The sequence below is a fragment of the Enhydra lutris genome, unplaced genomic scaffold (genome assembly GCF_002288905.1).
Source record: "Enhydra lutris kenyoni isolate GAN:26980312 unplaced genomic scaffold, ASM228890v2 scaffoldscaffold78, whole genome shotgun sequence".
NCBI classification, from domain to species: Eukaryota; Metazoa; Chordata; class Mammalia; order Carnivora; family Mustelidae; genus Enhydra; species Enhydra lutris.
The window spans coordinates 4,346,295-4,361,334 of record NW_019154162.1 but is presented as its reverse complement, the minus strand read 5'-3'; the positions used below and the strand labels follow the sequence as shown (position 1 = coordinate 4,361,334).

General features: G+C 42.2%; 1 protein-coding gene across 1 annotated transcript; it reads left to right on the top strand.

The window, feature by feature from the left end:
- The first annotated feature begins 4,753 nt into the window (after positions 1-4,753).
- Positions 4,754-15,040, top strand: LOC111160866 (RNA polymerase II subunit D). The gene is made up of 4 exons (XM_022524250.1): positions 4,754-4,868; positions 8,284-8,464; positions 13,388-13,483; positions 14,638-15,040. The coding sequence occupies exons 1-4, from the start codon at positions 4,796-4,798 to the stop codon at positions 14,714-14,716; spliced, it is 429 nt and encodes a 142-aa protein (XP_022379958.1). The 5' UTR covers positions 4,754-4,795; the 3' UTR covers positions 14,717-15,040.

The following is a 15,040-nucleotide window of genomic DNA, read 5'->3' as shown; positions in this document are numbered from 1 at the left end:
AGACACTTAACTGACTGAGCCACCAACGTGCCCCTAAAATGTGCCATTTTAACCATGTGAACTAAGCCAGCTGGTCAGAGATGAGTGGAGTTAATTCTGGGGGTAAGGGAGATGCTCTAAAGCTGCTTCCAGATCAATCTAGGGGCTGACCTTGGCTTGAATACCTGGCTTTGAGATACTATTCAGTGAGCTCCTTGAAGGACTTGACTCTGAACCAATACTGTACAAAGAACCAGAGTAGTGTCCTGAGGAATGCACTGCAAGTGCTGTCCCTTCTGAGTCTGTTTTCCTTATTCTAAAATGAAGCTCTAACCAGGATTGTGGGATCTCTTCCGGCTCCTTGCTCTCTGATTCCTCGAGGTTCTGTATGCTGAGCAAATGGGAAAACAAGTGACTCTTCCAGCTTCAAGACTATACCTATTGCTGGGGGAACTAAACAGGAAAGAGTTCCCAAATTTACCCTGAGCCATTCAAGTTCCTGCTGCCAAACTGACCTCCCACCTACTACCCCAGTATGGCCATTCTTTCTTTCTTTCTTTTTTTTTTCTTTTTTTAAGATTTTACCCATTTTTATTTGATGGACAGGGACCACAAGTAGGCAGAGAGCCAGGCAGAGAGAGAGAGAGAGGAGGAAGCAGGCTCCCCACTGAACAGAGAGCCTGATGCGGGGCTAGATCCCAGGACCCTGGGATCATGACCTGTGCCTAAGGCAGAGGCTTTAACCCACTGAGCCACCCAGGCACCCCGGCCATTCTTTCTTTGATCCCACCCTGGTTCCTGATGAAAGAAACTCAGGATGCTGATCCTGGAATCTTTAGGCTGGTGGTCTGATAGGCCTGAACTCCAATCTCGGTCCTGCTGTTTATGAGCCAGATAACTAGTTAATACTCTGAGCCAAATGTTCTGCTTTATGACAGGACTGAAACTCCAAGGTAGCCTGCTGGAAAGGCTTTGCCTCCAGGCTCAAACACACTGTTGCAATGACTGGATGACTGACTCTCTGGACTGTTATCCAGTGACACATGTAGGTGGGGACAACTGGGCAAGTATTCAAACCCTCTCAGAACCCTAAGCTACTCTGGACATATGAAAGGAGAAAGTTTAACTATCCTCAGCTCTTTAAGTAAGGACAGACTTTCTGAAAGAGGTGGTTGCTGAAGTAAGCCCAGCTTGACCTCACGAAGAGAGGGCTTTTCAGGTAGAATCTAACAGTGCCAGCACAGGGCTCACTGCCCTGTCACTCCCCTGAAGAGTGGGACTTCAGGGCAGCCCCCTCAAGTTTTCATACCTGGAAGTCAAGGGCTGTTGGCAGAATCACACAACCTCCTACCATCCCCATATATCCCCTTCCTTTCTATCTCTAGAGATTATATTAATAGTAAAAGGGAGAGGGTTACATGTTTATTCCTTTGACTTCCTCAGTAGCACTTACCAGCCAACTTCCTTCCAGCAGCAGGTGCCAAGAATTTTTTTTTTATTTATGAGATAATAGCTTAAATTGGGAGATTCTGTACATTAACTTTTTTAAAAAGATTTTTATTTATTTATTTGACAGAGAGAGACAGTGAGAGAGAGAACACAAGCAGAGGGAGTGGGAGAGGGAAAAGCAGGCTTCCCACTGAGCAGGGAGCCCCTTGCAGGGCTCCATCCCAGGACTCTGGATCACAACCTGAGCCAAAGGCAGATGCCCAATGCCTGAGCCACCCAGGCACCCCTGTACATTAACTTTCAGTGTACATAGAACTGGGAAACATCATACTATATTAGGGGCAGAAACCTGGGTCCAGGAAAGACATTAATGATTCAGTCCATAAGAGATTCTTCGATGGGGCGCCTGGGTGGCTCAGTGGGTTAAGCCTCTGCCTTCGGCTCAGGTCATGATCTCAGGGTCCTGGGATCGAGCCCCACATCGGGCTCTCTGCTCCGCGGAGAGCCTGTTTCCTCCTCTCTCTCTCTCTGCCTGCCACTCTGCCTACTTGTGATCTCTATCTGTCAAATAAATAAATAAAATCTTAAAAAAAAAAGATTCTTCGAGAAGTACACCAAAAGGTAACAAAAGGTGTAAATTATTACTTGGGTTGAAAAATGATAAAGGGGCACCTGGATGTCTCAGTCGGTTAAGTGTCTGTCTTCAGCTTGGATCATGATCCTGGGGTCTTGAGATCAAGCCCCACATTAGGCTCCCTGCTCAGTGGCGGGGATGGGGAGAGTCTCTTTCTTCCTCTCCTTCTGCTCCTCCCCCCCATGCTCTGTCTCTAGCTCTGCTCTTTCTCTCTCAAAGAAATACAAATCTTTTTTTTTTTTTTTCAGATTTTATTTATTTATCTGAGAGAGCGAATGAGCGAGAGCACGATCGAGGGGAGGAGCAGAGGGAGAGGGAGAAGCGGACTCTGCAGAACAGGGAGCTCGATGCAAACTCAATCCCAGAACCCCAGGATCATGACCTGAGCTGAAGGCAGACGCTTAATGTACTGGGCCACCCAGCGTCCCTATATAAAAATCTTCTAAAAAAATTTTAAGGGGCGCCTGGGTGGCTCAGTGGGTTAAAGCCTCTGCCTTCGGCTCAGGTCATGATCCCGGGGTCCTGGGATTGAATTCTGCATCAGGTTCCCCCCATGCTTGTACTCTCTCTCTCTCTCTCTTTGACAAATAAATAAAATCTTGTACAAAAAAATTTTTAGGGGCACCTGGGTGGCTCAGTTGGTTGGGCAACTGCCTTCGGCTCAGGTCATGATCCCAGAGTCCTGGGATCCAGTCCCACGTCAGGCTCCCAGCTCCATGGGGAGTCTGCTTCTCCCTCTGACCTCCCCTCTCATGCTCTCTCACTCTGTCTCTCTCGGTCTAATAAATAAGTAAAATCTTTTTAAAAAATTTTTTAAAGAAAAAACGATGTAGTAACAATAAAATATTTATTACAGCAAACATTTGTTTGTATAAGTACTGTATAATTCCTGATTCTCTTCATTTCCCGAGGATGATATAATGAAAATGACATTTAAGGAAACTGAAATATGAAGTTACCTTAAAGAGTAAATATTCCTCGTATGTACCTGATAATTTCATTCATGTTATGCCTCTTCCATGTCCGTTTGATTAAATGAAAGAGCAGTTCCAAGCCAGCCCCTGCTCCTCAGATCTCTTATGACACCTATACACCCAACCAGAAGTGACTTTTTTCTCTATGGATCCTTCCGTATTATTTTCTTCGACTTTCTATTTTCTTTAACCACCTGCCTCTTTCTTTTATTATGGAAAATAAGTCCAGATCTTGCATCCGCTACTTTTGGTGATCTCTTTGTAGGGACAGATTTAGTCTGAGTCATATTTTTAACCCAGGGCTTTCCACATAAGTGTTTATAATGGTTTCCTGAATGAAAATGTTATGGACAAACCACCTTGTGAAACATCACTCTCTGAATTATTTTTCTTTCTTCGTCATCTGTTGATTTCTTCTCTACTGTGTGTGTGTAGAAGATACCAAGTGTTGGGTATCCAGCTAGTCCTTGAGGCAGCACATGGTAAGTTCCAGTAGGTATCAGGTGCTCTGTAAGGGCCTGTTGGATGGATAGATGGGAGAAGGAGGTCTACACTGTGTTCCAGGCCTATTTCTCACACCCAGCTTCTGCATGTCCCCAGACTCCTCATTAGGACTTCCATCCTATGCCTCTAATGAACTATGTAGGAAACCGCTTTGAAACAGTTATTAAGTTCTGCCTATGCTATATAACTTATTCTTTTACCCAATACCTTTCTTCTGGTAATACAGAAACAGCAAATTAATTTTGTTAAGAATTATTATATTTATAAATCAAAAGAGTATATATAGGTACATACATATTCTTGTCTGGTAATTTTTTTTTTTTTTTTTTGTAAACATAGTTTAAATCATACCTAGGTGGGGGCGCCTGGGTGGCTCAGTGGGTTAAAGCCTCTGCTTTCCGCTCAGGTCATGATCCCAGAGTCCTCCGATGGATCGAGCCCCGCATCAGTCTCTCTGCTCAGCAGGGAGCCTGCTTCCACCTCTCTCCCTGCCTGCCTCTCTGCCTACTTGTGTTCTCTCTCTGTGTGTCAAATAAATAAATATTTTTAAAAAATGATACCTAAATATCGTTCACCACAGAGACAACGCACTGATTACTTCTTTGTTGCAATCTTCTATATTCTCTGAAGTTGAAAACAGCATCGTTTTTCATCTGCCTACTTTTCTATGTATCATCCAAATGTTCCAACATCACTTTCCACGCGTTCAGAAGTATCAGAATAATCCACCACCAATTTTTAAAAAGATTTTATTTTTAACCTCTACACTTAATGTGGGACTCAACCGACTAAACTAGACAGCCACCCCAATCAAATTTTTTAAATATTTAAGCGTTGAAAGAAATTCCACCATGTGATTTTGGAGTCACTAACCCAGCTTTCCATCCACGGGAGTTCCTAAGATCAGTCAGTCACTCTGCGCGTTTCCGCATTTCATCTAAACCTTCCCCGGCCTCACGACACTTCAGAGGTGAGGAAGCCGAGGCTCAGAAAGGCCAAATGACCAGAGCCACCACGCGCGACAAGGAGATCCTCGTTGCTCCCAGAAAGCTCCACAACTCCATCGCCCCACTTGTCTTGGGCTTCCCAGAGGGCCACGGCCCTCCCACCAGCCTCCATTCCGGACCCGCCCACCGAGCCATCTTTGGCCACGCCCCTTCCGTGGCCGAGACCCGCGCTTCTGCGCTTCCGGCGCGTGGGTACTTCCGCTCGTGCGGGTGGTTCCGGGCGCGGTAAGGTCTGGCGTGGTGTTGCGATGGCGGCCGGTGGGAGCGACCCGCGGGCCGGCGACGTGGAGGAGGATGCCTCACAGCTTATCTTCCCCAAAGGTGGGGCTGGGACTGCAGGACTGCCACCGCTGTCCTGCGTGATCGCCGCAGGCCTGGCGTTGCCCATGTGTCGTCCTAGGCGGGCAGCCGGGCGGGTCGCCGGCGCGGAGAGGGGCAGGGAGGATGGGGGATGCGGTGGTGAGAGGGACCCCGGGCTGGGCCGAGGGCGGGCACCGCCGGGGTGCCTCCAGAGGGGCCTGTTGGATTCCACGCCTGCTACCCTGGAAACTTCGGCGCCCAGCTCCACACTGCCCTTGAGCAGCCTCTTCCTACTTGTTTAAGTAATTTATTGTATCTCATAAACCGCGAAGTGCTGCAGGGGTGTGGAAGGGATGAACAAAGCCGACAGTAGTTACAGTGGTAAGGACAAATAAGGATATTTTAATAAGTAATACACGATTGTAGGGGCCACTGGCTGGCTCAATCCGTAGAGCATGCCAGTCTTTTTCTTTATTCTTCTTCTTCTTTTTTTTTTTTTAAACATTTAACTTACTTATTTTGAGAGCGAGCGAGCATGGGGGGGGGCGGGGCCGCGGAGAGGCGTGAGGCAGAGGGAGAGGACCCAGGGACGCAGGACGCTGATGTGACTTGTGTCGAAGACCGGCGCTTAACACCGGAGCCACCGAGACAACCTAGCCTGCTAGTCTTGATCTCAGGATCATGAGCCTGGGCACCGAGCCTGTTTTCTTTTTTCTTTTCTTTCTTTTTTTTTTTTTTTAGATTTTTATTTATTTATTTGACAGAGATCACAAGTAGGCAGAGAGAGGGGGGAAGCAGGCTCCCTGCTGAGCAGAGAGCCCGATGCGGGGCTCGATCCAAGGACTCTGGGATCATGTCCTGAGCGGAAGGCAGAGGCCTTAACCCACTGAGCCACGCAGGCGCCCCCCCCCCCCCCCCCCCCCTTAAAAAAAAAAAAAAAAAACTAAAAGAAAGAAGGAGGGAAAGAGGCCAGCGTGTACTGAACTAAATTTCTTTTTTTTTTTTAATTAAATTAAATTTTATGTATTTATTTGACAGAGAGAGACATCACGAGCAAGGGAACACAGGGCAACGGGAGAGGAAGAAGCAGGCTTGTCGCTTAGCAGGGAGCCCGATGGGGGCTCTATCCCAGGACCCTGGGATCATGACCTGAGCGGAAAGCAGTCACTTAACCAACCCAGCCACCTGGGAGCTCCTGAGCTCAATTTCTATTCGTAGAGAGGTGACTGGGCGTTTTAAAGGGGGAGTGGAGGGGCTAGCCGGGTCTCTAGGATCAAGGACCTGAAAAATTACTAAAAGCATGAAGGGGAAGTGATTGGTTCATTTGAACCCATTTGGGTTTTTTAACTGGCGCTTATGGAGGGTTTTTTAACTGGCGCTTATGGAGGTTTTTTTTCAAAGATTTTATTTATTTGACAGAAAGAGACCTAGCTAGAGAGGGGAACACAAGCAAGGGGAGTGGGAAAGGGAGAAGCAGGCTTCCCACCAACCAGGGAGCCCCATGCAGGGCTGGATCCCAGGACCCTGAAGTCATGACCTGAGCTGAAAGCAGACAGACATCTGAGCAACCCAGGCGCCCCAATACCCACCTGATTTTAAATTATTTTATACATAGTAGAAAAAGTGAAACTCCACACCCTTTATCCAGAGGCAACAGTGTAAACAATTTAGTGTTTATTCTTCCAAACTAGATTTGTTTATAAATAAATAAATATATACACGCCTTTTTATTTGTAAAATGAGATTATGCAAATGAATGCTATAGCCTTTCAAAAATTTGACGATCTGTTGTGTAGTCCTTTTTCTTTTTTAAAACTCTAGGCCCAATGTGGGGCTTGCACTCATGACCTGAGATCAAGTATCACATGTTCTACTGACTAAGCCAGCCAGGCACCTCGTCCTATTCTTTTATTTCTTTTATTTATTTTTTAATTTTTAAGATCTTATTTATTTGTCAGAGAGAGCATGCACGCACAAGCAGGGGGACCAGCGGGCAGAGGAGGCAGAGCAGGTGGTGGGAGAATCAGGCTCCCCACTGAGCAAGGAGCCAGATGTGGGGCTCCATCCCAGGCCCCTGGGATCATGATCTGAGCTGAAGGCAGATGCTTAACCAACTGAGGGATTTCCTCTTTAAACTTAAGTTTGCTCATTGGTATTCTAACTGGTCAAGAGAATTATTTTAGGGGCGCCTAGGTGGCTCAGTGGGTTAAGCCTCTGCCTATGGCTGGTCATGGTCTCATCGAGGCCCAAATCAGGCTCTCTGCTCAGCAGGAAGCCTGCTTCCCTCTGTGTCTCTGCCTGCCTCTCTGCCTGCTTGTGATCTCTCTCTGTCAAATAAATAAAATCTTAAAAAAAAAATTATTTTAAATGAGTATCAAGGGTGAGCCCAAATGCCCATCAACTGATGAGCAGATAAAGAAGATGTGGAATGGAATATTGTTCAGCCATAAAAAAGAATGAAATCTTGCCATGTGCAATAACGTGGATGGAGGTAGAGACTATTGTGCTAAGCATAATAAGTCAGAGAAAGACAATCGTATGATCTTACTCATACATGGAATTTAAGAAACAAAACAGAAGAACATAGAGGGAAGAGGGAGCAAACCAGAAAACACTCTTCAGCTATAGAGAAAAAAGAGGGTTGCTGGAGAGGGAGGAGGTGGGGCGGCGGGGGTGGAATAAATGGGCGATGGGTAGAGGATACTTGTTGGGTGTCATGTGTAAGTGATGAATCACTAAACTATATACCTGAAAATAATATACTGTATGTTAACTCACTGGAATTTAAATAAAAACTTGAAGCTAGGAAAAAATGAGTATGAAGATTTGTGTGATGGCAAATATTTGAAGTAGGTTTAGTTGGGAAACTAGAAGATTATGAAATCTAGAGGGGAGGGAGTTCTGGCCACAGGTCTAATGCCTAGTATGTAATAGGCAGTGATCTGGGTGAATGAGTAAATAGCAGATTTGTACAGGTACAAAAATAGAACTTGGGACTCATTGTTAATGTGTTTCCAGTTGCCCTAAAGTGCCCTCCCTAACATGTAATAATTCTTAAAATTGAGAATGTAATACTAGTATTATGGAACTAGGTTACCACCTCAAGGAAGCTAAAGAGGAGTAATGGTTGGCTGTGCTCTGTATTGAAGTCAGTAACTGGCCTCATTAGGATAATGATGTGTAATTATTTAATAGCACATCCGGATCAGGTTCTTTGATGTTAAACTGTCTCGCCAGACTGAGCTAAGTTTTAGTGTTTTATGAACTCTACTGTGCCTTGATAGATCAGTCTAGACAGAGATAAAGCTGTGGGATATGAGGCCTCTGGATTCATGCAAGAACAAAAACTTGCTGTTAGTCTCAAGATAAAATGAACATTTAGACACTGTCCTTTGAAGGAATATTTTCAGCTGACATTTGTGCTTCTCACAAATAGAGTTTGAAACAGCTGAGACACTGCTAAATTCAGAGGTTCATATGCTTCTGGAGCATCGAAAGCAACAGAATGAGAGTGCGGAGGATGAACAGGAGCTTTCTGAGGTCTTCATGAAAACCTTAAATTACACAGCCCGTTTCAGTCGTTTCAAAAACAGAGAGACCATTGCCAGTGTCCGTAGGTGAGTGATAAAAGAAAGTTTTTGTTAATCCAAACTGTTGGACATCTACATGTAAAATGCTTTTGCCTCCACCAGTGCCATCCCATGGACATCATCTGTACCATTAATTTAAGAAAAATAAGGTCTTTGTCAGAAATTTGAAAATTGCTTGTAAGACCAAAATTCTCTTTGGCCACTTTTCCCTAAACCTGAAATCCCAGAGATTATTCTGCACAGTAACCATTGTTAGTTTATTCTTAGTCTTCCAGATCTTTTCCATGCATTCACATACATACGTTAAACCTATAAGAAACACAGCAGTGTTTGTGGGTTGTTGTTGTTTTTAATAAAGTGGGGTAATTTATTACTCACCTGGAATGTATTCAAGACCTCTATATGTTAATAAATATAAATCAGGAGCATTCTTTCTTAATCTTTGCTCTGCCTCCCAGACAGTGGCTTTTAGCATTTTTTCCTAAGGCATTGCTTCTCAAATTGGGTCAGATGTAACTTGGAAAACTGATGTGCTAAGGCATATAGGAGACCATGGGAGAAACCTATCTTCTTCAGATACCAGTTTTATTTGATGGTAGGTGATTTAAAACATTTCTACATTAAAATAGATACCAGCATATTGTGGAATAAAACAAAAACATATATGTGAATTCTTGAATTAAATTACAAAACTTAAAACCTTGCAGATGCAGAAAGTCACTTGAGCCTGTGACTGCAGGTTGCCTAGGGATACTTGTTTACTCTGCTCCAGTGAAAATGCTTGAGAATTACTGTCCTTAGGAATAGCAGGTATACCAAAAAAAATGTGTATAGACAGATACTTTTTAGAGAGCTGTTTATCATAGCCAAGGTGGGGGGGAACCCAAAACATTCAGTAGTAACTAAATAAATCGTGGGAACTAATTTGTTGGCTAATCTATTGTCATTCAAATTGTGATAGAAAATGGAAGTGTTCACATGTTAAGTGTACAGAAAATGAAGGTGTGAGATTGTATATGAAGTATGTATATAATCTTTCTAAAAAGCAAGTGTGTGTGTATGTTCTAAAAAGTGTGGGTGTACACATGGAGAAAAGATTAGAGGGAAATGTGCAGAGCTTCCAAGCAAAACTACAAGCTGTTGGGTCTAGGAGATGATCTGGACACATTCATGGATAAAAGGTTTCAGTATTGTAAACATGTTGGTTCTCCCCAAATTAATGTATACATTTAGTGCCATTCTGCAGCCTCAGGGGAATGGAAAAGGTGGCTAATATAATGATCTTAAATTTTTTTTTTTTTTTTTTTAGTTTTTTTTTTTTAAAGATTTTATTTATTTATTTGACAGAGATCACAAGTAGGCAGAGAGGCAGGCAGAGAGAGGGAGGAGGAAGCAGGCTTCCCGCTGAGCAGAGAGCCTGATGTGGAGCTCAGTCCCAGGACCGAGGAGGAGGGGACCGAAGGAGAAATATTTTAAAACAAAGTTCAGGGGTGCCTGGGTGGCTCAGTGGGTTAAAGCCTCTGCCTTCAGCTCAGGTCATGATCCCAGGGTCCTGGGATTAAGCCCCATAGTCAGGCTCTCTGCTCAGCAGGGAGCCTGCTTCTCCCTCTCTCTGCCTGCCTGTCTGCCTACTTGTGATCTCTCTCTGTGTGTCAAATAAATAAATAAAATCTTAAAAAAAAAAAACAAAGTTCAGGGGTGCCTGGGTGGCTTAGTGGGTTAAGCCTCTGCTTTCGGCTCAGGTCATAGTCTCAGGGGCCTGGGATCAAGCCCTGCATCGGGCTCTCTGCTCAGCAGGGAGCCTGCTTCCCCCTCTTTCTGTCTGCCTCTTTACCTACTTGTGATTTCTCTCTCTCTGTCAAATAAATTAAAAAAAAAAGAACAAAGTTTAGGGGGTAGGGATAGGGTGGCTGGGTTATGGACATTGGGAAGGGTATGTGCTACGGTGAGTGCTGTGAAATGTGTAAGCCTGATGATTCACAGACCTGTACCCCTGGGTCAAATAATACTTTATGTTAATAATAATAATAAAAAAAAAGTTTAAGCACTATACCTTATACCAAACTTGATTCCTAAGGATTTGAATATAAACCATGGTGAATAAAAGTGCTGTGTGGTAATATGAGTAAATGAATGCATTATTTTGGCTATGGTTAGTAAGACTTTAAATGTGGGGGAACTTGGTTGTATTCATCACTGTGTTAATCTCATTGTAGGCACTAAATAGTGAATAAATTAATTTGCATAAATATCTTTAAACTTTGTTACTTAAATTAAATGCCATATGCAAAGTGCAAGTATAAATAATTGGGGAAAGGACTGATATCCTTAAGTTTTTTATGTCCTTAATATTAAAAGCTCCAACAAAGAATTAATAAAAGATAACACTGGTTTTTAAAAATGGACACAGTCTGCAGTTAGAGGCTCAATTTGAATGAGAACTTAAGATGGCTAGCAAATTCTCTTGAAATAATGCTCATCTTCAAAAAAAAAATGCTCATCTTCAAGGAAATTGAAATGGTAAAAGAGCTAAGTAGATTTGAAAAGATTAAACAGAATGGGACACCTACATGTAATAAGTAGGGGAAATGGGGAAACAGGATTTATTGCTGATGTAAGTGTGTACTGATGAAGCACTTTTAGGGTACTATCTCTTGGGACTCCTGTGCTTTGACTGGATAATTAGCTTCCAGGAATTTATCTTTAAAACGCATTGTGAGGGACGCCTGGGTGGCTCAGTGGGTTAAGCCGCTGCCTTCGGCTCGGGTCGTGATCCCAGTGTCCTGGGATCGAGTCCCACATCGGGCTCCTTGCTCAGCGGGGAGCCTGCCTCTCCCTCTGCCTCTGCCTGCCACTCTATCTGCTTGTGCTCACTCTCTCTCTCTCTCTCTCTCTCTCTCTCTAACAAAAAAAAAAAAAAAAAAAAAACAAAAAAAAAAACAACAACGCATTGTGACCAGTCTAGTACATAAAGAAGTATACATGGTGTTTGAAAAGCGTTATTTAAAATGGTGAATTGAGGGGCGCCTGGGTGGCTCAGTGGGTTAAAGCCTCTGCCTTCGGCTCAGGTCATGATCTCAGGGTTCTGGGATCGAGCCCTGCATCGGGCTCTCTGCTCAGCAGGGAGCCTGCTTCCTCCTCTCTCTCTCTCTCTCTCTCTCTCTCTGCCTGCCTCTCTGCCTACTTGTGATCTCTGTCTGTCAAATAAATAAATAAAATCTTAAAAAAAAATAAATAAATGGTGAATTGAAGGGACACCTGGGTGGCTCTGTCAGTTGAGCATCGGACTCTTGCTTTAGATTCAGATCATGTTCTCAAGGTCATGAGAATGCGCCCCACGTTGGCCTCTGTGCTCAGCAGGGAGTTGGCTTGAAATTCTCTACCTCTCCCCACTTGCTCATTGTCTCTGAAATAAATTTTTAAAAAAGGGAAAAGACTTGATTTAAAAAAAAAAGATAAATAAAAAATAAAAGGGTGAATAATTGGAAACAATTGAAATGTTCAACAGCTGGAAATTTGACATATAAATTATAGCACAGTCATTCAACAGAATGCTGTGTTCAAGGTGGAGTTATGTGTAGTACTAATGTGGAAAACAGCTAGTGTTATTGAGTGAAAAAAAAAATCACAGAATAACATTTGTTACAATTCCTTTTGTTTTTGTTTTTTAATTACACTCTCAAAATTTTTTTTTCTTTCTTTTATAATATAAAGAGGAATGGTAGAGGATCTCCATGAAAGTGTTAATGCTAGTTATTTCTGGGTAGGGTTTCAGGTTCTTTTCACCTTTTGGGGATTTCTTTGTATTGTTTATAAATGAGAATATATTCATTTTACAACAAAACCCTCCACACAGATACATATAGTACTTTGTAAACCTTTTCCCGTGTAACTAAGTTTATAGTATTTTCCTTAGTAAATGAATATAGCTTTACTAAGTGGCAGAAAGTTATGAAACTGAATGTGTGAATTTTTATTCTAAAACATAAGTGTTTGGAACAGTACACTAAGGTAATTACTTGATTTTGTGTAGGTAGTGATATGGATAGCTTATTTTTCTGTCCTATATTTTTGAAATTTTGTATACCTAATATGCTTGTAATAGAATAATAAACACAGTAAATGTTTTGTTTCTGAACAGATAATTAAGGTCTTCTCTGAAACCAGATTTATCATGGATGATCTCTACTTTTTTTTAAAAGATTTTATTTATTTGAGAGAGAGAGAAGCAGACTCCCCACTGAGCAGAGAGCCTGATGTGGGACTTGATCCCAAGGACTCTGAAATTATGACCTGAGCCAGAGGCAAATGCTTAACGGACTGAGCCACCCAGGTGCCCGGGATGAGCTCTGTTTTAAGAGCTAAATGTGTAAGAAGCCAAGATAGGATTTGACAATGTTTTATACAATTTGAACTAGAATTGCATTTAAAATAAGACACAGTTTATACATATTTGTACAACATAAGGTATGCCTATATTTATTTTTTAGATTTGTTTTGTTTTTGTTCTGTTGTAGGTAAGTTAAAAAAGAATTTCCTCCAAGTCAGAAATACACAAACATTATGTGTTTGACATAAAATTAATGACGAAAGAAGCAAGGCAGAGTGATAAGAGCAGAGAATAGCAAAATAAATTCTTGGGGGGAAGGGTTGTATAGTCTGTAAGGTATATAATGGCTTTTCAAAGTTATACTAGCAAGCGGTTCTCAGGCCTGATGTGCTCTGCTCACTTTTGTTGTCTGCCTGATTTCATTTTAACTTCCTATTCTCCAGGCATAGGAACAGGAAGTGATTTGAAAGTGGGATTTTGCAGCCAAGCTAACCATATAGAAAGATTGCAGGTGCTTTACTTTTTTCTTACTTGCTAAGTACCTTTGATTCTCTTTTTCCTACTCACCAGTCTTTGATTTTTTTGTTTTGTTTTGTTTTGATTTTCTTCCGCATGGTCAGCTTGTTGCTCCAGAAGAAGCTTCATAAGTTTGAGTTGGCCTGTTTGGCCAACCTTTGCCCAGAGACTGCTGAGGAGTCAAAGGCGCTGATTCCAAGGTTAGTACTATCACTGTGCTAAATTCTTTATATTAATTTCCTACAAGTAGAATTACTGTTTCTAAAAGGTGTGTGCATTTAAAATTGGGGCATATAGCACCAACATTGAATGGAGTGCCTTCTTTAACAGGGTGTGAACATGATGGTTTTATAGCACACCAACTGTTAGCAAAAATGTGGAACAGCTGAATTTCTCACACTGGTGGTAGGAGTGCAAATTAGTATAGTCACTTTGGAGAGCAATTTAGCTACATATACTAGAGTTAAAGATGATTATACCCTGTAACCCGAAAATCCATTCTTGGGTACTTGCCTAAAAGCAACTCATGCAGTTCCATAAGAAGACATGTATCCTAATGTTCATTACTGCAGTGCTAGTGATAACAGAAACTTGACAGTCTCTCAGTAAACAAGAGGATGGACAAATAAATCATTTATGTAGCAGTGAAGAAATTAATGAACTGGAGCAACATGGAATAATAACAGATACCAAGGGACAGCTGGGTGGCTCAGTCCGTTAATAAGCGTTTGCCTTCAGCTCAGGTCGTGATCCCAGAGTCCTGGGATCAAGTCCCACATTGGGCTCCTTGCTCAGTGGGGAGCCTGCTTCTCCCTCTGCCTGCTGTTCCCCTGCTTGTGCTCTATCTGACAAATAAATAAAATCTTAAAAACAAAAACAAATTCCAAAATCAATTTGGAGTGAAAAAAAATTTCAGAAGGATATATGTAGTATGATGCCATTTCCTATAAAGTTTAAAAACATTGCTGTGTATGGCTTATAGATACATTTTGTATATATGTATATAGTAAGTATAAAAATATGATTAGGAATGATAAATACAAATTTAGGATAATGGTTAATTCTGGGGAAGGTATTGTGATAGGGGAGCATACACAGAGCCATTAACTTGTTCCTGTTGTGTTTGTTAAAGAAATTTAAATCAGGTAGAGGTAATGTTAACTTATTGTCTACACTTTCTTAAATCTCTGAAACACTTTGTATGTTTTTAAAAGGAATGGCAAAAATACAGCTGAAGGGTAAAGGTGTATGTTTAGAGGAGAAGTAGACAAGTGGTGCTCAAAGATTAGTGTGCTAAAAAAGAATATGTTGTCCCTCACTGAGACACTCTTTTGTTTTGGTTTTCTTCTTGTAGCCTGGAGGGTCGGTTTGAAGATGAAGAGTTACAGCAGATTCTTGATGATATCCAGACCAAGCGCAGCTTTCAATATTAATCTCCAAATACCACTCTGCTGCTGAAGGAACTACATCTCAAGCCCAGCACCACTGTCCTGGTGTCTGGAGCTAACTTACACAGAAATTCCATTGTGGAAGACACTTGGGCTGTCTTTGGCTAGAACAACCCAGCTTAGTCTTGGTTTAGGTTGCTATTTCAGACTTGACTATTGAACCATGGTAACCTGACCTTGCCTCTGGGGAGGGTGAGGTGGGGTGATGCGCATATAAGCTACACTATTGACTACCTCATGCCATGGTTTTGGCCCCTGTGTTTTAAAGTTTGTTTTAAGATTTTATTTTTTTAAGTAATCTCTACCCCC